We start from the raw sequence: 27031 nt of genomic DNA, 5'->3' as shown, positions 1-27031 counted from the left end.
TCCTCTGAGGCTTCAGAGGTAGCTGGACCTTGGCGGACGCGTCGCTATTGCAGTTTTTCTCCAAGTGGGGAGACAGGCCAGTAGGGCTGGGGCCAAAGCAGTTGGTGTCTCCGTCTTCTCTGCAGGGCTTCAGGTCAGCAGTCCTTCTTCGTCTTCAGGTTGCAGGAATCTCTCTTGCTTGGTTCTGGGGACCCCTAAATACTCAATTTAGGGGTGTGCTTAGGTCTGAGGGGTTAGTAGCCAATGGCTACTAGCCCTGAGGGTGGCTACACCCTCTTTGTGCCTCCTCCCTGAGGGGAGGGGGGCACGTCCCTAATCCTATTGGGGGAATCCTCCATCTGCAAGATAAAGGATTTCTAAAAGTCACCTTAGGGGTTGTCCCGACTGGCCAGTGACGACTCATTGTTTTTCTCATTATCTCCTCCGGCCTTGCCGCCAAAAGTGGGGCCGTGGCCGGAGGGGGCGAGCATCTTCACTAGCTGGGATGCCCTGTGGCGCTGTAACAAAGGGGGTGAGCCTTCGCCAGGTGTTACAGTTCCTGCAGGGGGAGGTGAGAAGCACCTCCACCCAGTACAGGCTTTGTTACTAGCCACAGAGTGACAAAGGCACTCTCCCCATGTGGCCAGCAACATGTCTGGTGTGTGGCAGGCTGGCAAAACTAGGCAGCCCACACTGGAAGTCGGTATGTTTTCAGGGGGCATCTCTAAGATGCCCACTGGGTGTATTTCACAATAAAATGTACACTGGCATCAGTGTGCATTGTTTGTGCTGAGAAGTTTGATACCAAACTTCCCAGTTTTCAGTGTAGCCATTATGGTGCTGTGGAGTTCGTGTATGACAGGCTCCCAGACCATATACTCTTATGGCTACCCTGCACTTACAAATGTCTAAGGTTTTGCTTAGACACTGTAGGGGCATAGTGCTCATGCACCTATGCCCTCATCTATGGTATAGTGCACCCTGCCTTAGGGCTGTAAAGCATGCTAGAGGGGTGACTTATCTATGCCATGGGCAGTGTGAGGTTGGCATGGCACCCTGAGGGGAGTGCCATGTCGTCTTAGTCTTTTTGTCCCCACCAGCACACACAAGCTGGCAAGCAGTGTGTCTGTGCTGAGTGAGGGGTCCAGAGGTGCCATAAGACATGCTGCAGCCCTTAGAGACCTTCCCTGGCATCAGGGCCCTTGGTACCAGTTACAAGGGACTTACCTGGATGCCAGGGTGTGCCAATTGTGAAAACAAAAGTACAGGTTAGGGAAAGAACACTGGTGCTGGGGCCTGGTTAGCAGGCCTCAGCACACTTTCAAATCATAACTTGGCATCAGCAAAGGCAAAAAGTCAGGGGGTAACCATGCCAAGGAGGCATTTCCTTACACATAGGCACTGTCAACTCCAAGAGGCCAAAGCAACCATTCGTGGACAACTGATGCGGCGTTGGCGAATAGAGAGAGAAAAGCGCGGCAAGAGGCACTGGAAACAGACATTAGTCGTCTCACACAGCGATACACGACCCACCCCTCTCTTCACACATGCAGATGTCTGGAACTTGCCCGCATGGCTCTCAACGAGCTGTATACCTCCCAGGCCGAACACGCCTTGCAACACCTGCAAGGGAGACGCTATGAGCAAGGTGAGAAAGCCAGCCGGCTGCTGCAGCACAGCTCATTCAGAGAACCGCCGCTCTCGCTATACCGGCCATCCGTGCCCATACGGGAGAAGTGCTTACACACCCGCAAGAGATAGTCAACTAATTTGCGTCCTTCTACCGGCACCTCTATACGCCGGGGTTGACATCTAGCCCTGCCCAAATTGAGGCCCTTCTCACCAACATTGACCTACCCTCTCTTTTCGATGAAGGTCGCAACCTTCTAGATGGAAATCGAGAAGATCATTTCCGACCTCCCCTACCACAAGTCACCCGGGGAGGATGGATTCCCTGCTGTTATGCTATTAATTGTGTTTTACCAATGACTTTGTGTTTCACCACTGCGCATATTAGTTGCTCAATGTTCACCAGTAGCACATTACATTCTGTGTTCAGTTTAGCTGCCTACTGGCTTTAACATGGCATGGCATTAGACATTACATTCTGTATTCAGTTTAGCTGCCTATTGGCTTTAACATGGCATTAGACATTACATTTGGTATGTAGGTTAGCTGCCTATTGGCTTTAACGTGGAGTTAGGCATTGCAGTTGAGACACTGCAGATGAGCTGTGTTTTTCCAAGCTGTGTTTCCACAATAGACCAAGCTGTATTTTTCAAATTGAATTCACACCAAACCCTAGCTGATAAGAGAGCGTACATTTGGTGTTTTCCTTTCTGCTCAGCCTTGGGGGGAGGAGGGGTCTAGGAGATCTGGCCAGTCTCCGAAGGCTTGTTTTCATTTCCCGAGTCTGAGAGGAGGGGGCACGTTTTTGTAATGGTGGCCCTGGGCAGCAGCGAGAAAAGATCTTGACTTCAGGCAGGAGCAGACATCAGCTGCCTGTCTCCGGTTTGGGTGGAAAATCTCTTTCTCGCAGTGGAACCGGAGTCATCAACTTGCATGTATAAGAAAGATGAAGCGGAGTGCTGGCCCTACGGTGATGCAATTTTGACTTTTGTGCTTTGCTTTGAAGTTATGCTATAATATAATCACATGTATTTGCTGTGTACATTGCAACTGAGAAGTACTTTGACATATTTTGCTTTCATTGCTGCGACTACTTTTAAACGTGTGCTTCCAACCTACTAATCTGGTCTTTCAGGAACCTCGTGGTGAAGTAATAATAATATTAAATGTCTTCTTTAAACTAAGAAGTGCATTCCAGAGAAGTTTTGTAAGCTCGGTCATAAGATGAGAGAAGGAAAGCAAAACGCCCGCAGAATTCTATAAATGGGCAGGGGAGGAGGTGATCGATGTTCTACATGGAGCTTTGGGCGAAGCCTGCCGGACGAAGAGCCTGGGTGATATCTCCAACAATGCTAATATAGCGGTCATACCGAAACCGGGAAGGGACCCTCTCCTTTGTAGCAGATACCGACCCATATCTCTCCTAAACGGCAACATCAAAATACTGGCTAGTGTCTTAGCGAACCGTTTACATAAAGTCATCCCATCCCTAATACGCCATACTCAAGTGGGGTTTGTACCGGGTCGCACCTCCAGAAACCACCTGCGCACTTTGTGTCATACTCTGTGGGCGGCCAGGGACATGCCAGAGGCTGCATTGGCTCTGTCTCTGGATGCCGAGAAGGCGTTCGATCGCATAGAGTGGCCCTATCTCTTCGCGACACTGGCGAAGTTTGGTCTGGGGGACCAGTTTATTTCTCTGGTACGACTGCTCTATGACCATCCCACGGCACGGGTCAACTGTGGAGGTTTCCTCTCGGACCCCTCCCCCATCTGCAGAGGGACACGTCAGGCATGTCCCCTCACACCCCTTTTGTTCCTGTTAGCAATGGAACCATTGGCAGCCGCCATTCGTTCCTGCCCCTCGCTAAAGGGCCTCCCCCCCTACCGAACGGCAGACGATGTCCTTTTAACTATGATGGACTTGGAGCATTCCCTAACAGGTCTGCTGGAGATCATTGATGGGTTTGCCCCCCTCTCTGGTTACTACATAAACTGGGACAAGAGCGAGGCCCTCCGCCTCTCGCGAATGACCAAGGCTGTGCTTCACGGCCTTCCCTTTCATTGGACGCCGAGGCGCATTAAATATTTGGGAGTGCTAGTAAATCAAGGATTGGCCCTTATGGTGGCAGACAACCTTGATTCCCTCCTTCCCTCCCTAACTCCCTCCCTAACTCCCTCCCTAACTCCCTCCCTAACTCCCATCGCGCGACTGAAACTCAACTTCGAGAAAAGGAACCACTTGGGTCTTTCCATGTGGGGTAGGGTGCAGGCGGTTCGGATGGTCATGGTCCCTCGCTTTACCTACGTTCCCGGCCTTCTACCTTTGCAGGTGCCTCTGTCCACCCTGCGGTCAATTGATGCGCATATAAGAGCCCTTTTCTGGGGTTCTACGCGACAACGTCTGGCATCAGCTAAGCAGTTCCCATGGGGGAATAGGACTTCCTTCGGTGGAACACTATGCGTTAGCGCTACAACTGGCTCATACACTGCTTGGATCGCCGGAGCCACTGCAGTGGGTGACTTTAGAAAAGACTCTGCTTTCCCATGACAGCGGGCTTGGCGGGCTCTATTGCGGCGGCGTCTCGTCCTCTGCTACAGCAAATCCGATTATGAAGGCGACCCGAGCGGCCTGGTGCAGGGCTCACCGTCTGTTTGGGGTGCACCCTCTCCTACGCGCCCAGGCCCCCTTGTGGAACAATGATGGCCTATGGATAAGGCAGGGAGGCGCTGAATTGGCTGCAATGGAGCAGAATTGGCATCCTTGACCTTGCTCAGGTGCTAGAGGACGGAGCGCTCAAATCTTTCGAGCCAGTGGAGTTTTCGGAGGTGGTGGTTTGTGTGGGGGTTGGGGGGGTTGGGGGGGGGGGAAGGGGAAGATGGAGGGAGTAGTGTGGGCCCATAAGGGAAGGTCAATGATTAGTGTGGCAGCAGAGTTCTGTACGGTCTGGAGTCGCTGAAAAAGGTGTGTGGGGATCCCGGCATAGAGTGCAATGTTGTAGTCTAATCGGCTGGTGCTTAGGGAGTCAGTGACGGTATGTCTGGTGTTCAGGGGGAACCATTTAACTACTTTTCATAACATGCGAAGTGCGCGAATACAGGCGGAGGTGACTGCTTTGATCTGGGACTTCATGGTTAGTTTGCAGTCAAGTATTATGATGAGGTTTCGGTCATGGCCGTTCGGTTTGGGTGATATTCCTAGTTCTGAGGGCCACCAGGAGTCACTCCAAGGAGTCGTGGTGTTGCCAAATATCAGCACTTCCGTTTTAGTCTGTGTTGAGCTTCAGGTAGTTGTCCTTCATCTTGTTGGAGACGCTCGTCATGCACCACTGGAAGATGGTTCTTGTGTTGGCGGGATCTTCTGAGGGCAAGTGAATGAGGTGGGTGTTGCTTAAACAGAATCTGATGTTTAGTCTGTGGGATCTGACAATGATGGCCAAGGGGGTAATTTAGATGTTGAAGAGGGCGAGGTTGAAGGAGGATTCTTGAGGGACACAGCAGAGCATGTCCTCGGGTTCAGAGATGAATGGACGTGGAAGCACCTTCTGCGTTCTTCAGTGAGGAAAGAGGCGATCCACTTAAGGGTGTTTCCTTGAATGCCGATGCAATGTAGTCTTTTGATCAGGGCATGACGAGATACAGTGTCAAAGGCTGCTGAGAGGTCGTGGAGGATTATGGCCACTGTTTCTCCCTGGTCAAGGAGGGCTCTGATGTCAACAGTGGCTGCAACCAAGGCATCCTCGGTGCTGTGGCTGGTGTGGAATCCAGATTGGGAGCTGTCTATTAAAAGGTTCTGCTCCAGATATTTTGTGAGTTGTCGATTGATGACTTTTTCTAGGCTTTTGGCAAGGAAAGGGAGACGGGAGCTGGGGTGGTAGTTTTTGAGTTTGCTAGGGTCAGCAGATGGTTTCTTAAAGAGTGGTTTGACTTCTGCATGTTTCCAGTCTTCAGGAAAGGTGGCTGTGGCAAGTGAGGAGCTGAAAAGGGTGGTGAGCTCACTGCTGATCCTGTGGCTTCTGAGGTTGAAAATGTGGTGCGGGCACGAGTCCATGGGGGCTCCAGAGGGAATGGAGTTCATGATTGGGGTGGTGTCCTGGGAGAGAGAACTGGTTCCATAAGGTAAATATTTGGTCCGTGTTGATTTTGGCACGTGTGTGAAGGTGAATAAGTCTGAGAACTTGGGATGGGGTTCAAAGTTCATATAGATAGTGGTGATCTTGTCATAGGAAAAGTCAGCGAGTCTGCCACACTGTTTTTGGGAGTATGTGATGCTGTTTTCCTTGGCTGTGGGGTTGGTGAACTCCGACTATGGTGAAGAGCTCTTTGATGTGGACTCGAAACGGTTGACTAGAGCTTTCCTCTGTCTCTCTCCATCACCCGTAGAAGAGGCTGTGGGAGGTCTTGAAGGTGGACCTGACTAAGGTGTCATTGATTGTGTGCCATCTTCTTTCTAGTTGCTTGCAGTTATTATTTTGCTGTTCTCAGTTCCTTGGTGTACCACCTTTCCTGCTAGGTGGATCTCTTGCCTCTGTTGGTTTTGATGGGAGCAATTGTATGGGTGTAGTTGGTGAACAAGGAGTTTACGTTTTTGACAGCTTAGTCCAGGTGTGAGGCAGTGTCAGGACATGATGTGTTGAAGGCACCAACCCACTGGCTTGCTGGTACTTAGCTCCAGCTGTAGTAGAGGGGTGCTGGATGGCTCGGCAGTGGAGGTGCAGGGCTGGAGCAGTTAAAGTGTACAATGCGGTGGGGTCAGCCCAGGAGAGTTCGGTGACATGGCTGTACTGGACCCTGTTGTTGGAGGTAAAGATGGGGTCCAGCCTGTGTCCTGCGATGTGGGAGGGGTCAGTGACTAGTTGGCTTAGCCCGATGTCATTCATGCTGTCGAGGGGGCTGGCGGTGTCGTTGAGGTGGAAATTCAGATCTCAAAAGGAAAATGTAGTCTTTGGAGTCAATGGCGAAAGGCGCAATGAAGTCAGGGATGAGGGTGCAGAAGCTGGGGCATGATTCAGGTTGTCTGTAAGCAAGGATGCCTCTAAATAAAGGAAAGGAAAGCAAAAGGCATTCCTACCCAAGACAGCAGACCATTAGAGACTCCTATATTCCTTGGCGAAGTATTGCTAAGCAAACAGTTTATGGATGTCGCAAAGACAAATATTATGATCAGCAATCGCAGGCTAATAAAATCAGGGGTGTGGTTTATCCAAGGGAGCCCAATTGAAAAGGTGACCTCTTACAAGTATTTGGGGGTGTGGCAGGATTGCCAGGCCGAACTGTATCACTTATACACGCTCAGAAAGCATCAGCCAAATCCCTGACCTCAGTCATTTGCAAGCTACAGAAGTCGACCCGCATTCCAGACTTAGAAGCTCTACTAAAGGTGACTGCCAGCAAGCTACTGGCCAACATAGCCTATGGTGTGCTACCACTTAGGATAGAAATGCCAACTGGCTAGACAGAGCTCAAGTAACCTACAACAGGAAAACATATGCATTATCTGACTGCATGACCCAGACTCAAATCTGCTCAGGAATTAACATGACTTCCTAGCAGCTGATCCTGAAGGCAAAATTCCTGGCTTACTATTTAAAATGTAAAACAAGTGCAGACCGGCTCCATAAAACACACACTATGGTCAGCAAAAAAACACGCATACACCAACTGGCACCAGTACTTGAACAGCCCCCTTGCCACTGTAGAACCATAGGATATATGGTCGACCAACCTCCTGTTAACCATATTGCAAAACTACCATTAAACAAAGCATAGTTAATATTCAGGGATCAGGACAATGGGACTGATTTAGACATTAGCAGAAGAATAACTGTCACAACAGTGACAGATATCCCGTCCGCCAAAATCTAAATCCCATTGGATATAATGCAATTTAGATTTAGGCGGGTGGGATATCCGTCACCGTTGTGTTGGAGTAACCCTTTCTCTGATGTGTAACTCAGGCCTAAAGTCATTGAAGGTGAAGGCCATGGCAGCTGCGATATCTGCCTCTACAACCCTAGGCTTCTTCCAATTTCTCTCTCGCAATCCTTGGCCAAGAGTATGAAAATCAAACTGATGAAACTGAAAATTCTGTCTAGTTCTGCTAAAGACTTACTGGTATGGCAGAAGGGAGCATGATGAGGACAGGTGGAGCAGGCTGTGTGACATCGAAGTGGAATCCCTGATCCACATAATGATTTGCACATGCAGACTACAGCCACACAGAAGATACTGGCTAAGACCCAGCCGGATATCTCAAGACATTCAGATGTGTAACAAAGCCTCGCAATGATGACTGAAAGTGGAATCCATTCAGCTGTTGGCACGCCCTCCGATTTTTTTTTTTTATTTCAAACCTACTCCTACAGGCAGCAGTGGGGTGCACTATCTTCACGTGCCCGCTCATGCATAACAGACATTGCCAGTAGTGGATCAAAGAACATTCAGCAGGGGTGGTTCTCACAGGTCCATAATAAAGCCTGGTAATATGTTTCATGGGACACTAAGGGGGTCCCGCCGGCAGAATACTGCTGCGCGGTCAAAAGACCGCGGCGGTTATTCTGGGTTTCCCGCTGGGCTGGCGGGCGACCGCCAGAAGGCCGCCCGCCAGCCCAGCGGGAAACACCCTTCCATGAGGATGCCGGCTCCGAATGGAGCCGGCGGAGTGGAAGGGGTGCAGGGGCCCCACGACACCCCATTCCGCCATCCTCTTCCTGGCGGCCAAAACCGCCAGGAACAGGATGGCGGTATGGGGGTCGGAATCCCCATGGCGGCGCGCCATGAATGATTCCCCAGGGCAGCGGAGAACCGGCGGTACACCGCCGGTTTTCCGTTTCTGACCGCGGCTGTACCGCTGCGGTCAAAATGCCCAAGGGAGCACCGCCAGCCTGTTGGCGGTGCTCCCGCGGTCATTGGCCCTGGCGGATTTTACCGCCAGGGTCAGAATGACCCCCTAAGTTGTCTGATGAACAGCACACTTTAAAGTTACCCTGGCACACTCAAAAAAGGGCCTGGTGTTATGTTGTAGGGGCCACTTTAAACTGCACATTAAGGAGCACCATAATCTGGCAAATTAAAACAGGGTCCCCCAAACAGGATGTCCACTCTAGTTGACCGGTGGATTGAAAGGTGGATATGGCCATCCCGGAGGCAAACAGAGTATCCCATGCCCTGGAGACACCCTCTCAATTTGCACAAGTAGCACAATCAAGCTTATGGTCAATAGGTCTCAATCTGACAGGGATAGCAATTTATTATGCTGCATCAGACTTTTTTTTAAATTTAATTCAATTGGTTGCAGTCAAAAAGAAGCAAAGATATATCTGAAAACAGTGAAACAAGAAGAAACCGGAATCTCCCCCCACCACCCTTTTTCCCTTCGGTACATCTCCTTGGCAAAGCAGTTTCATACATATGGGAGTCTAGCTCTTGTAGCCCCAAGCCTCCCACGAGACTCAGGTGGTAGACAGATATGGCGGAGTGGGCGGGGCAGAAGAGATACACTTACAGAGGACTAGGAGGAAAAACAAGGCACAGGACACCCCGATGGCCTGGGCAGAGATAACTAGGTCCCTGCTCTTATATGCTGGGGCGGGGCCTGAGGCACCTATGTCACAAGAAGGAGACACCAATTGATCAACACATGGGTACAGAAACGGGGGGAGCAAAGAGGGGTTTGTCTGCAACCCACTACTTAACCACAATAACAGAATGAACCATGAGTGCAGGCATCTTTATTTAATACTGGCTTATTAAGAGGATAGACCAGACATGGTTAAAAGGAGGGGGGGTGGGGGAGTTTAAGGGGTCACATGAAGGGTGTTCTAGGTAGTTTTAAGGTCTAATGGACTACAAATGAAAGCTGTTTGACCTGTACTGCAAGACGTGGAGATTATGATATTACTTAGCTATGTACCAGAAAGTATAGGATTCATAACAAACTCTGTAACTTTCAATTATACTGTTTAATAAATAAAATGAATATGCAGGTGTAGCGCTATGGACATTCAGTGTCCTTTGGGTGCCCCTTAGGCCCTTATTCCCCTTCCATATCTGGGGATGTCCACCAATTCCCAGAGTCCACTTAGAGTTCCAGTGATTTGTCCACCCCACCTCATGTCCGCCCCATATTTTTTCGCACTTCTTTTCCTTGCCTCTATCCCAACAGACTTCCCTTTCCACGGTACTGAATCAGACATTCTTAAACTTCACATCGAGGAGAACCCCAATGGGACAGCTGATACTGTTTATGCTTGGTGCACTTAATCATCAAGAGGCACAATGACAGGTACTGGAGACATCGTCCCCAACAAGGCTAGAAAATATAGCAGGACCCACATAGCAATTCAGGATTGCTGCACAAGGCTTCAAGAAGCTTTTATAAACCTTTACGAGTTAAGGAAAGGCCAGGTAACAATACTAAGAGGTTCAGAGCTCCCACCACCCCTTGAGGCATATTAAGGCATGTCTCATACGTAAGGCACTAGCTAGGTGGCAACCCCAGTGGGATTTTGATATAACTAGCTGTTAAAGCCAGTACATCTGTATACACCTGTTGGCTTACGCTTTCCATCTGGCCAACTGATATCCACAGTTAGTGGATCAATTGTTAGCCGATGGTAATACAGAGATGTTTATTATGATCTGTGCTTTTTTTATTTGTATCTTTTTGCACTGATGTACACTTTATTGTAACAATTTTAATTGCACAATAAATCTGTTTCTGATTCTTAGGTATCAACATGGCACAAATCTTCATGAGCTTGGACTGCTCTGAAGAGTTGCAGGCAGAGAAATGTACACTCACATTGAGTGCATGTCTGTTGGAATCTACAGATTGTTCTATACAGAAGGCAGTAAAGGAGGCCCTGAAATCCCAGAATACAAATTAACAATGATGGTGGCTCGCCTGCATGTGCCCCTCCACAGAAGGACAGAAGAACTGAGTGACCATGAGGTTCCCGCCCTCAGGTGTCGAAGAATATATCGGTACCAGGAAAGGTCAACCACAAAAGACCATCTGAGTCAGGCCAGTGTCTTCAAACACTGGCTAGAGGCCTTCCCAAGGAATGCTAGATCTGGGACTTATAACCAGTAGAAGAGTTCCACAAAGTTTTACAACTCCAAGAGAAGAAAAAGCCCCACAGCTCCTCAGTGGCACAAATGGCACTCATAGATACCAATGTAGTGGAGGTGAAGAAGAGGAGAATATTTGGGATGGGAATGTCCCCTGCATGGAATATGGATGTGTTTCCATGTCCAGAGTGCCTTACTGTAAGTATATCTGGTATCCTTATATTTTGGCCATAGTGTCAGGAAGCAGACCACCGAGATCAAAACCAGGAGTGATCAGATTAGCAGGAAACTCTTCAAGTCTTTGTGAGTGGATCCTTTTATCAGGGCTGCAACTGTCTGGTCTGGTCCAATCAGGCAAAATGCTTCCGGTTGACTGCACCACACAGATCAGGGCCTGTAGCCCACATTCTCCTGTGGCCATATTTAGCTGCAACTGCCAGGCCACACCCACAAGTAAGTGATAGTGCCACTGCTCACCAATGAACTGAGCCACGTTGCCCATGAAAGACGAAACGAGCTGCACCTGGACACCTCTGCATCCCAAGAATGTCTTTGCTCACTGCAACCCTCCGGAGGAACAAGAGGCACACTACTCACAACACCACCACGGGTAAGAACCTTGAGAAACAGGAAGTGAGTGCACAATTGGCTTGTGGGGCCAAGTGACACTGGGCAAGCTATCAAGGGGTCACCTGGTTTGATTAGCATGAGGGAAATCAGCAGTGCATCACCAGAAGGGAGAATCATAATCAGGATCACTGACCAATACACTGGCCACCAGAAACTTGCTCTTAAATTTTATTTTGTTTTTACTATTCCAAAATGACCATCATGAGCTTGATCCATAATTTTCTTTCTCAAAGAAAATGGTGGAATTAATATAGTTCCCCCCAATAACATTGACCTATCCATTGCCAATTCCCTTTTTATCAAGTTCCAGTTTTTTCTTAAACCACAAAAATTCCCATTTTGTATTACTTCCACAACCTTGATCAATTCTGCATCATTCTCCAGAGCATCATTCCATTCTTGTTCCGTTGTGGCCCCAAACGTAATTTCACTCACATCATCATAAATTTCACACACATTCTCCTCCACCATAGGCCTATCAGCACTTCCTCCAGTTTTCTCAGCCTCAACCAATCTTGATAAACAATCCGCACTAACATTCGATGCCCTAGGAACGCATACAACCTTGAAATTAAACTCTTACAAACCAATAATCCATCTTCTTATTCTGGCAGATATGCAATTCAAACCTTTGCTGTCAAAGACCTCAACAGAGGTTTATGATCAGACAGAACCACAAAGTCTGTTCCCCAAATAAAATGTTAAAATTTTCTTAGTGCCGAGAAAATGGCTAAAGACTCTCTTTCAATAACAGAATAGTTCTTCTCTACTTCGCATAATGATTTTGAAGCACACGCAATCAACATTTTCTTCCCATTGTCTTCTTGCAAAAGTAAAGCCCCCAAACCTTTTGCACTCGCATCTGTGACCACAAACGTCTGTCTGCCAGGTTTAAATGCTTGTAGACATGGCGCTGCTTGTAATTCTTCCTTTAGTCCCACAAATTCTTTCTTACACTGCACATCCCAGCTAAATTATCTCCCTTTTATTAGCAAACTTCTCATGTGTGCTGATTTTTCTGCCAAATTCTTTATATATCTTCCATAATACTCTACCATCCCAAGAAAGGAACTCACCTCTTCCTTGGTTTGAGGAGCTAGCAAATTCTTAATGGTGTTAACTAGGTCTGGTTTGGGTCTAACCCTATCACCTGAAATCCGATGCCCCAAATATTCAACTTCAGGCACCCCAAATCAACATTTCTTCCACTTGAGCGTGAGGCCTGCCCGACTTAAAACATTCCAATACCTTATTCACTTGATCCATATGTTCTCCCGCCGTGTCACCAAAAATCAAAACATCATCCTGATAACATTTTACGCCCTTCAAACCCTTCAATACTTTGCTCATTATACGCTGAAATACTGACGCAGCTGAAACATGTCCAAAAGGCATCCTTTTAAACTTGAACCCTATGGCTTTATAAAGGCAGTAGGTTGTTGCAAACTTTCTTCCAATTCTACCTGGTGGTAGGCAGATGCTAAATCGAGAGTGGAGAAATATTTCGCCCCACCTATCACAGAGGCTATCTCCTCGATGTTCGGAAGAGGAAACTTGTCTACTACAATCTCCTTATTCAAAGCTCTAAGATTCACACACAACCTGTCCCACTTCTTCAAATCACCCCTGACAATTCAAGCCTCTTAAGTTCTGACACCACTGACTCTGGCAAAGCCATCTGAATCCTCCTCACTTTTGCCACTACTGATATTGCATCTTTTTTCAATATAATGTTGTGCTTGTATCCTTTGAGACAACCTAAGACATCTGAGTATACCTCTGGAAATGTTTCTACAAGTTCACACTCACAATCATCTACCTCCTGGACTTGTACTTGTGGCTCTGCATTTGGATTAAGTACCACACCCAACAATTTCTGATGTGTCCACCCCAAAAGATCATCACCTTTACTTGAGAATACATTTTTCCTACAATATGTCTTCATTTTAATTCCAAATGTCCTTCAAAAAAAAAACCTAACATCTTAATAGGTTGAGCTCCATAAGCTCCTGGAAATAAATCCATTTTTATTTTTTACCGTAGATGCAGCTTCAAAACTCTGTTTTGAAATGATAGTCAAGTGTGAACACGAATCAAAACGCATCAACAACTTGACCCAATCCACAAGAACAATTTCACTAGGATGTTCACTTCTGCCTAGAAGTATGTCCACCTGAAAGACAATTTCTTGTGACACCTCCTTAACTTCTCTTATCAGATTATTAGGGTTAGTTTTCTTTTTATTACGACAACACTTGTAAAAATGACCTTTCTTCCCACATCCATTGCGGATCACACCTAACGCCGGACAATTACTTGCATTCGCTTTATGTCCAGTATTACCACACCTGAAACACTCACCCTTGAATTTAACCTGCTCTTCTCTTTTTTTCTTCCACTCACTACTTCCTTGGTTTTCACCTCACATACTACCTCTTCAATTTTTCTATTTTCACTCAACTATTTATTTTTCACAGCACTCAATTCCATGACACATTTCAACATATGTTCAACCCTTTTTGCCACCATAATGACCTCCTCCAATGGCGGCTCATCCTTCAACCACAATTCTTCTCTAATCATGTCACTTCTACACTTCAACGCAAACTGATCACGAATTCTCTCATCCACCAAATTTGCACGAGGCTGCTAACTTTCTCAAGTTTGTTATGTACTCCTCCACCGACTCATCTTTTCCCAAAATAATACCTTTCCATAATCGTACTCCCCCTTGGCAGATAGTGCTTGTCTAACTTCAATATACATATTTCAAAATCATTCAAATTCCTCACCTCTTCACTACACAAATCTGGTAAATTCTCCAACACTTCCTGTCCTTCCCCACCAAGACAATGCATTAATGATGCATGCTTCCCCTCCGCACTTAAGATAGGACCACACACTCTTGCGTGGTGCATAAACATTTTCTTCTATTTAGCCCAACAATAAACTGGTTCTCCAGGACTGCTCTGGAAGAATGGTGGAGAAGTCACATTCTGCATCTTAACTAATTTTCTACACAACAATACTGTATATTATAAATACAAATTCCAATCTTATGCTTAGCAAAGAAAAACCCAAAAAACAGTAAACCAAATAAATAAAAACAAAATATAAAACAAAATAAAAATAAAAAAAACACACAGAAAAAAGATGATGTTATTTTTGTCATAAGTGTAGCAATCCTTGAAATGCCATGCCCATGCTTGGCACAATGGCAATCACTTCAGGAATATTGCTAGAGATGGGATGATGGAAGCATCCATGGCACAATGGTATACACTTCTGACCGTCCCAGCTCCAATGGGTGTCTAAGTGGCTGGCGGGCCTGAATCTCGCCGATACGGCAACTTTGGAGGGCCCTTTGACCCTCATGAAGGTCTCGCATTTGTTTCACCCAATAACGCGAGTGGCATTACAAGACCAGTTGTTCCTCAGGGTTTCCCTCAGCTGTTATCGTAGATCCCTGCAACTTGCTGGGGGGGGGGGGGGAGGGAGGGGGGGGGGGGGGGCGATCCCATTTGCGCCGGCGTTGTTGGGCACTCCCCGTGGCTCTATAGTTACGTCCGGGTCGGAGCTGTGGGCGTGGCATGCAGTGGAGCTGTATAATGCTCGGTGATCTGTATGACGACGGTAAGCTGACGCCGTTCCCTGCACTGGTACAGGAGTCAGGCCTTCCTGCAGGGCAGTTTCTGCTGTATAATTCATTGCTGAGGTTGCTTGCATCTAAATGGGGTGACTTGTCTGCTGCTCCTCCCACACATTTATTGATACAGTACATACAGGTGATGGGACAGGGACGGCACCTAATTCGATGGTTAACTGAGGCGTTGCGCCTACACACAGCCCTTGAATGTGATTCGCTGCATGCAGCCTGGGATGGGGATGAGACTACTCCGTTCACGGACGCGCAGTGGAAGTCAGGTCTTTCCGGCCATGTTAACATACCGTGTAACTCCAGATTCCGCTTGATTCAATTCTATATCATACACAGGGCATACCTCACTCTGGCCCGCATAAACAGATACTTTGCTTGCAGTGACGCGGCGTGTCCCTGTTGCTTCCGCAATGAAGCAGACATGATCCATATGCTTTGGTCCTGCCCATCGTCGAGTTGCTTCTGGGGGGACGGTGGTGGGCTGCTTATCGGAGTGCGTGTCGGTACCGTTCACTTGGGAGTCCTGTATACAGGGCCTTTTTCCTAGGGACGCGCGGAAAAGAGCTGCAGCACGATTTCTGGATCTAGGCCTGATAACGGCCAAGAGATTGATAACCCTCTGGTGGAAGTCGTCTGACCCACCGGTTGAGAGGGCCTGGAAGTCCTCGTTTGAGGTGTGGGCTGGCGCGGAGGGAGTGGCGTTGGTGAGGGAAGATGCACTGGGGCTGCGTAAGTACCCACTATCAGTCAGTTGGGAGGCAATGCTGGCATGCTTGCAGGGTTTGGGGCAGACCTCTGAGGTGGCAGTCGGATGGCCACCGAGTGCATGTATCTACTCCTGGTGCGGGAGTGCGATGGGTTGGGTGCTGAAGTCCGAGCAGCGGACCTGACCTTGGCCTTTGAGTAGAGAGTGTGACCTATGTGGGAGGCAGGGGACTGTGGTGTGTGCACGTATCTGCCCTTTGCTGATACACACGGGCAAAACATGGGGTCTCTGTGCCCCAGGGACTATGCCCCGGCCTGGGCCTGCTGCTCGTAGAGACAGTCCTCCAAAGTTCGTTCATGTTCTTATCGTTAAGTTGTGACTTATCTGAAGATCTGCGCCTGAATGCACACTGCTGTACGTACACACTGACCTTCCGGAATGGGTTAAGGTGCCACCGCGGTGCCTGTAGCATCCTCAATTATTTGTGTGACTCTTGATTCCAGTGTATGGTCTTCTCTGATAGCGCTCATGCATTAATTAATCCTGTCATACACAAGTTTTATGGTGAGTGGTGGAACCATCTGCAATATGTCTTTGCAGCCAATTGTTCCGCTGTCTGTTTTGGACAGTTGTGCCCATCCAGTCTACTAATAACTGCACATAATAAATGCCCTGCGTTTGATGTACAAATTAATGTTATAATATGCTGAAAACGTTAATAAACAGAGTTTCCCAAAAAAGAAAAAATGGTATACACTTCTGACTAATGCCTGGCCTGGGCTAATGGTTCCACCTCATTGTATAGTGCTGGTGGACAGATTTTGCACAACTGTGGCCAACAGTGGCATAATGCTGGCACTGCCACCACATGGTAGTAACTGACATATTGCAGGCGGGAAACAGCCTTAACAACGTGGCTCAAACCACGCTATGCCTTTAAAGCGAGACCCGAACCACGAATATGTCTTTACAACGCATTCCTTAACCACGCAAGTCATTACAACGACTTGCCTTAGGGAAAGTGTTGTTGTACTGATGTTGGACTTTATGCCCAACACTTTCCCTACTGTGGCGCAGACTGGAGTTGGAATAGTAAATTATACTATTCAAAACTTCAGTGCTTTGCCAAAAGCAAGTCGTTGTAATGACTTGCGTGGTAAAGAAATGCGTTGCAGGGACGTATTCGTGGTTTGGGCCACGTTCTTAAGGCAGGCGTCATAAATGCCTGCGTTGTTCCGACACACAACCATTGCAGGCCTTCACCAACCAGGAGGTAGCAGGTCCTTGTAAATACACAATGGATGTGTTTAGTAACAATATTTATTGGGCTGAGGAACAGACTGCCTTAACCGTGCTACAAGCCAAGTGAACACTTCAGATCCGTCCCATTCATCCATAAATCCATTCGAGCAACCATCTATTCATCAATCAATGCACTAACCAATACAGGCATGTCAAATTCTGATATATTGTTGCACTGTCCCACTATGTGTAGAATAGCCGCATATTTTTGTAGTCTGGTGCATAGTCATTTTTACATGTATTGCTGTGAGGGGGTGTGAGGTAGCCTATTGGCTCCCAACTTTAAACCTCTGTTCAGTCTTCAACAGCTGGAGTCTTTTGCCTTTGTCCCTAAAGGACAATGGAGGGGAGAGACAGTCCACAACCCTCATGTCCCTACCTATGGTGAGGTTTCACAAAGTGGGATTATAGTACACTAGCGTGTAAGGGAGTTGCACCAACGAGACAATTATTTTAAGTGTCTTTTTGCTATTGCTTATGAGGCGCGAGTGCCTGAATTTCTGTTTGCCTTTATCTTTTTACTCTTCATGTATTACCAGCTAATGGGCAAGCAGCTTTAAATTCCTCTCAGCTACCTTCCCTAAATTCACTTCCAACTCTTTTAAATGGATTCTACCTTGCTCGGATTGTCATTCCGCCCCATACTATTTAATCCTCCTCTAGGTGAAGAGCAAGAGAGTAAGCATGCCTTCTCTTTTTGGCTTTGAAAAGGCCTAGATCAGGAACCTGTACTCCTTAATCTTTTCACTCCAATCTACCCAAAACTAGTTTGCTCATTCAATTCATCTTGCCTACGAATTATATTCCTTCAACAAATGTGTCTAAATACCAGCACTATTTCTCCACAGAATCACCATACACTCGCTATCAAGTTTCCGTAGGTCGCTCCAGGATCAATGTAATAAAGCATACACTCTTGCTGCCTGTAACTAGCGCTCACCAGATGGTTGATCCTGTAGCGCCTGCTTTGAGCAATTTCTGAAGTATTATTGTTACTGATAATTATGATAGAAAGCTGAATGTCCCTCACAGGAGCTCGACATTTGGGTCGCTGCATCCATCTGTGATTTGCACCATTTGTTTTGATACTTTTTTTAAATTGTCAGTTTCTAATTTGTTTGCGAGCCAGTGTTATCCTTTGTCATTCCAGGATTTATTATATAGATTATTTCCAACAATGCCCATGCCCATGTGTAGGTTTCTCATCTTCCACTCTTAGGTTGGCTCTATCCAGCATTAATCAAGACTGCCTGTATTCAAGTGCTTTCCTGTGTGCTGCTCCAAATATATCTCCTGGCAACATGTTACAATGCATTTAATACGGTAGATCCTTGGGTGCTCAATCCCTCCAAAGAAACAAAAAACTCTTCCCCATCGCAAATGATGGCCAAGCCCAAATTCAAATCTATCTTTCATTCAACTTCATACCACTATAAAAAACACAAACACACACACACAATACAAAAGCACTACCATGCAAGCTTGAGGTTGTATTAATCAAGTGCATCGTAGAGCCATGGTGAGTTTCCCCATGTCCATGATTGTCTAGCTGCTTGTAATCGTGTTTATTACATTATAAAACCAGGACCACACGTCCCAGATGCGAAGAAAAAAATAATAGATTGGATCCAACTCGTCACACGATTACTCCAACAGCATACCATGCTTCCCATCTACCAACAGACTTTGGTGGCTCACAATATGTATAAAGTATTAGATTATATATACATACATACACACACACACACACACACAGTTATATAAATAAAAAAAAAGAGAGAGAGAACTATTGTCCTTGCCCATGCTTGTTTAAAGAGTGGAGCCTGTAATTCATATATTCCATCTTGAACAAAGCCAAAAGATAATAAATACACTTAAAGAACCAAACATCCGATACTCAAAATAACAACTGGGTAAATGCATTCTGACCAGTAATAATGGAGAAGGTTAAGCCATAAAATACCATCATTTACATATTTGGAAAATTACATAAAAATATACTTTCAAAGAGAAAGTATTAGAACGAGGGCCACATTGAGGATCTAGACTCCAGGTCCTAAAAGCTTTGGATTTATCACCAGCTTTGTGTAATCAATATATAAGTTAAGTCAATTGATGAACAGAGCGTGTCAAAACCCTCTCTCTGTAGAAAGACATTTTCATACATAGGCTGTGCTTGAGAATGGCCATTTCATACTTGCAAAATCGGACTCAGGTAGTCTATATGGCCCTTTTTTGTTCCGAAATTAAGCCTCCTTATCAGGGAGCGTCCCAGGGCTCACCCCCCAAGCCCAACTTTTTAACTTGCTTGTCTGCCCGCTGACCATGATGGTCCATTCCCTTCGGTTGAAATTCATGCAGTAAGCCAACATGCAAATTTTAGTAATATCTGATGATTCTGTCCCTCAAACACTGACTGAATTATATCAGTTGCTAATTGGTAGGAAGTGAGCTCACTGAAATTCAACTCAGACAAGACAGTGATGCGGTTAAGTGCCCGATTCTCAGGCTCTAAATATTTTCACACTGATTTTTGGGCATAACAACTTGGCCCCTCTCCTTCTCCAGCAAACTGGGACGCCCGATTAATACTGACCACTCCTTAAAAAGTCAAGCAAACCATGTATCTTCAGTTTGTTTCAGGTTTTGTGTAAAATCCTGACTAATTTTCAATATCAAACTTGTCCACTGACTGTAAAGGCCTCAATTTAGAGTCGCTTGGATTACTCAGGGGTGTGGAATTCCTATAGCCTAATGCATATTGTTTGGGGTCAAGGACAACAAGTTTTCAAGCTTATTTTGTCCTGAGAACAAGTAAGCCTAACCCCTTGCATCACAAGGCCTTTGGCTGCCAGTTTACAGTACCACATTATGATGGCATTGCCTGCAGGTAAGGTAATATTTGGGTCCCAATATTAATGCTGTTCAACCTTGTATTTATTTACAATTGAACTTATTTTCCTGCAAGGTACACTTATGTTCGGAAGCACTGTTCTTTTCTAATACAAATATATACTATTTGTTTTTAAATATAAAAAAAAACTTTTATTTCAAGCATTTGTCTTCCTCGTTTAAGTGACATTATGTTTTCAGGGTTTCTTTTAATAGCAGGTGCTTGCCAAGGCTTAAGCCTTGGCTTTGCCAATGCCTGCTACTCTTATCGGTGTTCCTAATTAGCATTTGCAAAAAGTCAATATTCAGTAACATGGCATCGCAGCGCACTTCCAAAATGTAACTTATTACTTAAATCACGCATAAACATGATAAACACCGCAAAAGCCCACGGGGCAGCCCTCGAATTTAGCACTTCACAGGAAACGTCAACGTTCAAGTAGACACCATGAGTAGGTTTTGCGTCACATTGACTAAGGTTCTTTTTTGCTCACCTACGCGTTGCAACGAGAGTAGATATAGGTGAAAGAAAGTAAAGTTGAGACCAGTAAACATTTTCGATTAAAAAAAAATAATGGCCTGTTAAACTCTACAATTTGATTGTGACCGTTACTGAGAGCCATCCAAGTTCGCTTTAGTGCGAGAGTTGGCATGTGTGCTTGCAACGTGCTGTCATAACGCCTGCAGGTCCATCCATGCTTTCCCCAAGAGCTCTGCAGACTGGCCTTCAGCTGTCCTGCAAGAATCTGTTTTGCAGAGGCGGCATCGTCTTCTCACCTGGCGACACACAGACCAAGCATGACGCAATTCCGAGTCTTGCTGTAAAGGGGAAGAAGCGTATCAGACCTCGATTCCTGCTTCCACAGACGTCCCTCACAGTCCTTATCTTGGATCAGCACTGATGGTCACCCCCACTGGTTACCACTGAAAAAAGCGTACGGCTTCGTTCCTTTATTATGAAATAAGCATGGCGGCCATGATGGAATACACACACTTCTAATTAAAGTGATCTAGAAATCATGCAAGTCACAATGAACCATGCACAAATGTGTGACTTTTTTATTATGTTTCCTTAACGGCTAAACACCAAAACAAGATTATATACTTAACATGACTTTAAAATCAAATATTAAGGTAAGTTACACTACAAGTGGAAATCACGTGTATAAAAAAAAAACATTCGCTACCGCACTTTTGCAAGCGCTTTTTACTGCCATCCACCATTTAGTTTAATAAACAAAAATGCGTTTAGTCTCTTCAAGATGGCTGCTTCTTTTACCAGCCTTGCGAGGTTTGTATCATCATCCAGTCTATATTGTTCCATTTCATCTGCCTCCGCCTTCGCTGCCTGTACGAGAACGCCCACTTTTTCGACTTTTACGTAGTTTTGACTTTGACCTTGTTAGTATATTTGTTCACTCTAGTGAGAAAGTAACACAGCGTATTGCTGGAGAGTTTCTTACGGAACAACAGTATAAGTAGATCTGTTTTTTGAGAGCGGTATAACATACTTGCTGCTGGTGAGTTACATCCCCAAAGGCATTTAGGGAACGTGTTAAAGGGGGGGTGTACGCTACCCACAGGATATGTTTTTGTTGTGTTATAGGGTAGCTCACGAAAGACCTGTTCGAGGATGTTGTAAACGGCGACATAGGAAGCATCAACACGTATTTGAAGGTCACGAATCTGCATGGACGTAACCTTACAGAACACAACGAGCCTAAACAAGCATTGGCAAAGCCAATATAAACGGCCCTGACGACGGTATTTTTTTCTTCATTCTTCTATTTTTATGGGTATGCAAACAACAAAAAGGCATCTCCTATGTTACATGATGCACTCCGAGTTTTTATAACAAGCGAGAAAAGAGCCTGATCCCACATTGGAGAAGACACGTGACTTGCTCATGTCAAGAAGCAATTGTTAGCTGGTAGGTCCTTAATAAGTACATTTACAAGGAGACACGTATAGGTCAATGAACCTTTTGACTCCTTTAAGGTGTTCTTACCATAGATCTAGTATTAAAACAATAATCATTAGTCAAATCAAGGGAGTCATTTTTACACACCATGACTTTTCAGCCATGAATAACCACACCTTTAGTAAAAGTTTAGTAATTTTATTTCCCCGATATTAACAATGCTAAAGTCATGTAGATTAATCTCAATGTCAAATCAGAATGCATATAAGAACAAGATTTATTACCCAATAGACGCGTGTAACACAACCTAATCAAAGCTTGAATCACAATACATTCCAAAGCGTCAGAGCAAATCACTCCAAGGTTAACTTTAATAAAGCTACGTAGCCCATAAGATTCAACAAAGTAATCCGTCAACCCTTTTGTCTCTGTAATTTTTCAACAGTCATGTAGATAACCCTCAACTAGTCTAGATTAGCATCAGCACGTGGGGCATTTAGAACACAAATTTAGAGAACATCTAGCTAATTGTAATTGTAATTGTAATCGTATTTATATAGCGCTTACTACCCCTGACGAGGCGTCGAAGCGCTTTTCGATGAGTAGCACGCTACTCCGGTACCCAACAAGAATTAGTGATGGATTAGTATAATTTAATAAGGAGTACAGTTTTAGTATTATTATGAGTTAATTTGAGTTGCGGATATGAGAGTTTGTTAGTTAGATTGACTGGAGTAATGGAGGGGTGGAGGAGGAAAGAAATCCAGAAGTGTTAATTGGGAGTTTATCCTTCATTTACTCAATCCAAAGGCTTGAGATGAATAAAAGGGGGGCGGAGGGGAAAGAGGATGTGGAAGGGTTAGGGAGAGCATAGTAGCAGGGTGAGGTGAATGCAGGAGAATTTAGTAGGGTTGTGTGGGAGGTCACAGAGGTAGAGTGAGGTTTGGTGAGTTAGATGTGGGGGTGGAGGGATGAGCTTAGGCAGAGATATTTAGGAGATGAAAGTGGTCGAAGGGATTTGGGATGAGTCAGAGTGAGAATGGAGGATAGTTTGATAGAGACATGACATAAGAGTGATGAGTAGATAAGTGTGATAAAAAGAGAGCAGAAATTCATAGAAACATGCCAGGCACAGAAACAACATATACACATACATACACATATATATATATATTTATACACACACACACATGACTATACACACACATCTGCACATACAATACATAATTAGAATCATGGGTAAAAAATACTTAGTCGTCCATCCATCATCCTGGTAAAAGGCGGGAACTCCCCCACCTACCTCGAGGGTGGACGGGGCGTGGCCCAGCGGGCGGAGCCCACAGGTGCTCCACAAAGGGAGAAACCCTCCACTCTGTGTCTCCAGCAGAGGAAGACAGAACCCGCGCGTCCCAGTCAGACACAGACCACGCTCCAGCACATCATCAGCTCACCTCCAGGAAGGATTCCAGATCCCCTCCGCCATGGGATCTCTGAGCGCACAGCCCCGCCCCGCCCCATCCCTGCTAAGCGCAAGAGCCAGGGTGGGCCGTCCTTTCCAGAAGGTGAGCTGCAACCGCGGCATCTGCCGCGTCCACATTGTACACTAGGGTACGTGATGGGCCACGGGGGCAAAACGTCTTCAGCAACCTTGTGTGCCTCTGGCAATTTCATTGCCACTAGTGCGTTCCCGCGGAGATGTCCTCGCGCCCCTGCGCATCAACAACGCACCACGCGAGTCGGCGGCAAACGCAGTGGGGTCGCCTTGGAAAGCTGTCCATCATCCTGGCAAGAGGCGGGAATTCCCCTACCTACTTCGAGGGTGGACGGGCGTGGCTCAGCGGGCGGAGCTTACAGGTGCTCCACGAAGGGAGAACCTTCTACTCTGTGTCTCCAGGAGAGGAAGACAGAACCCGCGCGTCACAGTCAGACACAGACCACGCTCCAGCACACCATCAGTTCACCTCCAGGAAGGACTCCAGATCTTCCTCTGCTATGGGATCTCTGAGCGCACAGCCGTGCTTCATCCTTGCCAAGCCCAAGAGCCAGGGTGGCTTGTCCTTTCCAGAAGCTGAGCTTCGACTGCGGCACCTGCTACGATTATGATTGTAAGGGCTTCCTTTGAGGTTTAGTTTCTGTAAAATGAGCATCGTGGCCTACACAACCGGAGTATTTTCTACGAGTATGTCAGTAAGCGTTACCTAGCATGTTTTATACGCCCCGTTTATATTCTACACTAAGGGTACATGATGGTCCACGGGGTAAACGTCTCCAGCAACCTTGTGTGCCTTTGGCAATGTTATTGTTACTAGTGCGTCTTTGTGGAGATGTCCTCGTGCTTCTGAGCATTAACAACGCACCACCGGAATCGGCGGTAAACGCATTGGGGTCGTTTTGGAAAGCTGTCCATCATCCTGGTAAAAGGCGGGAATTCCTTTACCTACTTCGAGGGTGGACGGGGTGTGGTTCAGCGGGCGGAGCTTACAGGTGCTTTATAAAGGGAGAACCTTCTACTCTGTGTCTCCCGGAGAGGAAGATAGAAACCCGCGCGTCACAGTCAGATAATGATTACGCTCCAGTATATCATCAGATTCACCTCCAGGAAGGATTCTAGATCTTTCTGCTATGGGATCTCTGAGCGCACAGCCTTGCTTTATCTTTGCCAAGCCCAAGAGTTAGGGTGGCTTGTCCTTTCCAGAAGGTGAGCTTCAACTGCGGCATCTGTTACGTTTATATTGTACACTAGGGGTATGTGATGGGCCATGGGGTAAACGTTTCCAGCAACCTTGTGTGCCTTTGGCAATGTTATTGTTACTAGTGCGTCTTTGTGGAGATGTCCTCGTGCTTCTGAGCATCAACACCGCACCACCGGAATCGGCGGTAAACGCAGTGGGGTCGTTTTGGAAAGCTGTCCATCATCCTGGTAAGAGGCGGGAATTCCTTTACCTACTTCGAGGGTGGACGGGCGTGGCTCAGCGGGCGGGGCTTACAGGTGCTTTATAGAGGGAGATCCTTCTACTCTGTGTCTCCAGGAGAGGAAGATAGAACCCGCGCGTCACAGTCAGACACAGACCACGCTCCAGCACACCATCAGTTCACCTCCAGGAAGGACTCCAGATCTTCCTCTGCTATGGGATCTCTGAGCGCACAGCCGTGCTTCATCCTTGCCAAGCCCAAGAGCCAGGGTGGCTTGTCCTTTCCAGAAGCTGAGCTTCGACTGCGGCACCTGCTACGTTTATATTGGTAAGTGCTTCCTGTTGAGGTTTAGTTTCTGTAAAATGAGCATCGTGGCCTACACAACCGGAGTATTTTCTACGAGTATGTCAGTAAGCGTTACCTAGCATGTTTTATACACCCTGTTTATATTGTACACTAGAGGTACGTGATGGGCCACGGGGTAAACGTCTCCAGCAACCTTGTGTGCCTTTGGCAATGTTATTGTTACTAGTGCGTCTTTGTGGAGATGTCCTCGTGCTTCTGAGCATCAACAACGCACCACCGGAGTCGGCGGTAAACGCAGTGGGGTCGTTTTGGAAAGCTGTCCATCATCCTGGTAATAGGCGGGAATTCCTTTACCTACTTCGAGGGTGGACGGGCGTGGCTCAGCGGGCGGAGCTTACAGGTGCTTTATAAAGGGAGATCCTTCTACTCTGTGTCTCCAGGAGAGGAAGATAGAACCCGCGCGTCACAGTCAGACACAGACCACGCTCCAGCACACCATCAGTTCACCTCCAGGAAGGACTCCAGATCTTCCTCTGCTATGGGATCTCTGAGCGCACAGCCGTGCTTCATCCTTGCCAAGCCCAAGAGCCAGGGTGGCTTGTCCTTTCCAGAAGCTGAGCTTCGACTGCGGCACCTGCTACGTTTATATTGGTAAGTGCTTCCTTTGAGGTTTAGTTTCTGTAAAATGAGCATCGTGGCCTACACAACCGGAGTATTTTCTACGAGTATGTCAGTAAGCGTTACCTAGCATGTTTTATACACCCTGTTTATATTGTACACTAGGGGTACGTGATGGGCCACGGGGTAAACGTCTCCAGCAACCTTGTGTGCCTTTGGCAATGTTATTGTTACTAGTGCGTCTTTGTGGAGGTGTCCTCGTGCTTCTGAGCATCAACAACGCACCAGCTAAGGAAAACTAATAAAGACAGCGCAGTTGGTACCTAGAAAGAAAAGGCACAAATATACAATTCAGTCATATTTACCTATCCACGATAGGGGTCAGCAATCAGAATCAGTCTTCGTCCTCAGGTGATCAATCAATCAGCAACACATCAGGCTCTCAGTCAGAGAGTATGAGCCCAATGACAGAATCTCAAATCTCTTCTATGTGTCTTCTTCTCGACAGCGGTCTGCCTAGAATCTAAATAAAGTCTGCCTGCCTCTTCCCTCTGTCACGTTGTTATATCAAAGTCACCCAAACTATCCCAGAATTCCCATTTGGTCAATTAATCGTAAGTTATTACTCTGTCCAGTAATTTTCTTATACCAAATCTATGAATTTTAATATTTCACACTTCACACATTGTTGATTGGTTTGCTTTACGATGTTCTCATCATCCTGCTCGTCAGGTTTGTTGCATCTTCCTCTCCAGTCAGTGTCTTCATTGTTCGCGTCCTGGGAAAGAACCTCTTGCACATATTACGCACTTTTTGTTACATTTCTAGAGAAATCATCTCCTTTCCATCAGTTTCCATAGAAAGCTTCTGCTAAGCATTTTATTAAAACAATGAGCATTTCACAGTTAGTTCATTAAACACTAAAAAAAATACAGGTTCTGCATGAGGCCTGGCAAACTAGGCCAAGACACTCGCTAAGTTAAGGCCTGCAATTAATAAGCATGAACATAATTCATAACTCTCAATATGACATATTACTACATTAATCTAATACATTTTCAATATTTCATACATATTAATCATCAATTAGTACATTTCATGAACACTGGTGGCCTTTCTTAGAGATCATATTTTCAAACGTGCACAATATTTTTCTCTATGTTATTCATTTTCTACAGAATTCATTATTAAAAATACATAAACCCTCATTAATAATTTTCATCTAAAACATCTGCTTCAGCATTCCCTCCTCTGATGACTAACTATGTCATCACACCAAATTTACCACCCACAATTTTACAACTCTATCTCTTCAACATTTTGTCTTCTCATTGAATTTTCCCTATAGATTCTTTCCCTTTTTTTCTTTCTTCCCTCTGATTATTTTTAGACCACTTAAATTTAA

The 27031-nt window shown here is 46.1% G+C and overlaps 1 protein-coding gene across 1 annotated transcript in view; it reads right to left on the bottom strand.

Moving 5' to 3' along the window:
* Positions 1 to 20803, bottom strand: part of SOD2 (superoxide dismutase 2) — a 232654-nt gene extending 211851 nt beyond the window's left edge. Inside the window, exon 1 of the mRNA XM_069235142.1 lies at positions 20646 to 20803. Coding sequence (XP_069091243.1) covers positions 20646 to 20668 — 23 coding nt within the window. The 5' untranslated portion in view covers positions 20669 to 20803. The remainder of the gene's footprint in view (positions 1 to 20645) is intronic.
* Positions 20804 to 27031: the final 6228 nt, after the last annotated feature.

Source organism: Pleurodeles waltl, chromosome 5, assembly GCF_031143425.1.
Source record: "Pleurodeles waltl isolate 20211129_DDA chromosome 5, aPleWal1.hap1.20221129, whole genome shotgun sequence".
NCBI lineage: Eukaryota > Metazoa > Chordata > Amphibia > Caudata > Salamandridae > Pleurodeles > Pleurodeles waltl.
The sequence above is the reverse complement of the archived record's forward strand: the minus strand, read 5'-3'. Positions and strand labels throughout refer to the sequence as shown.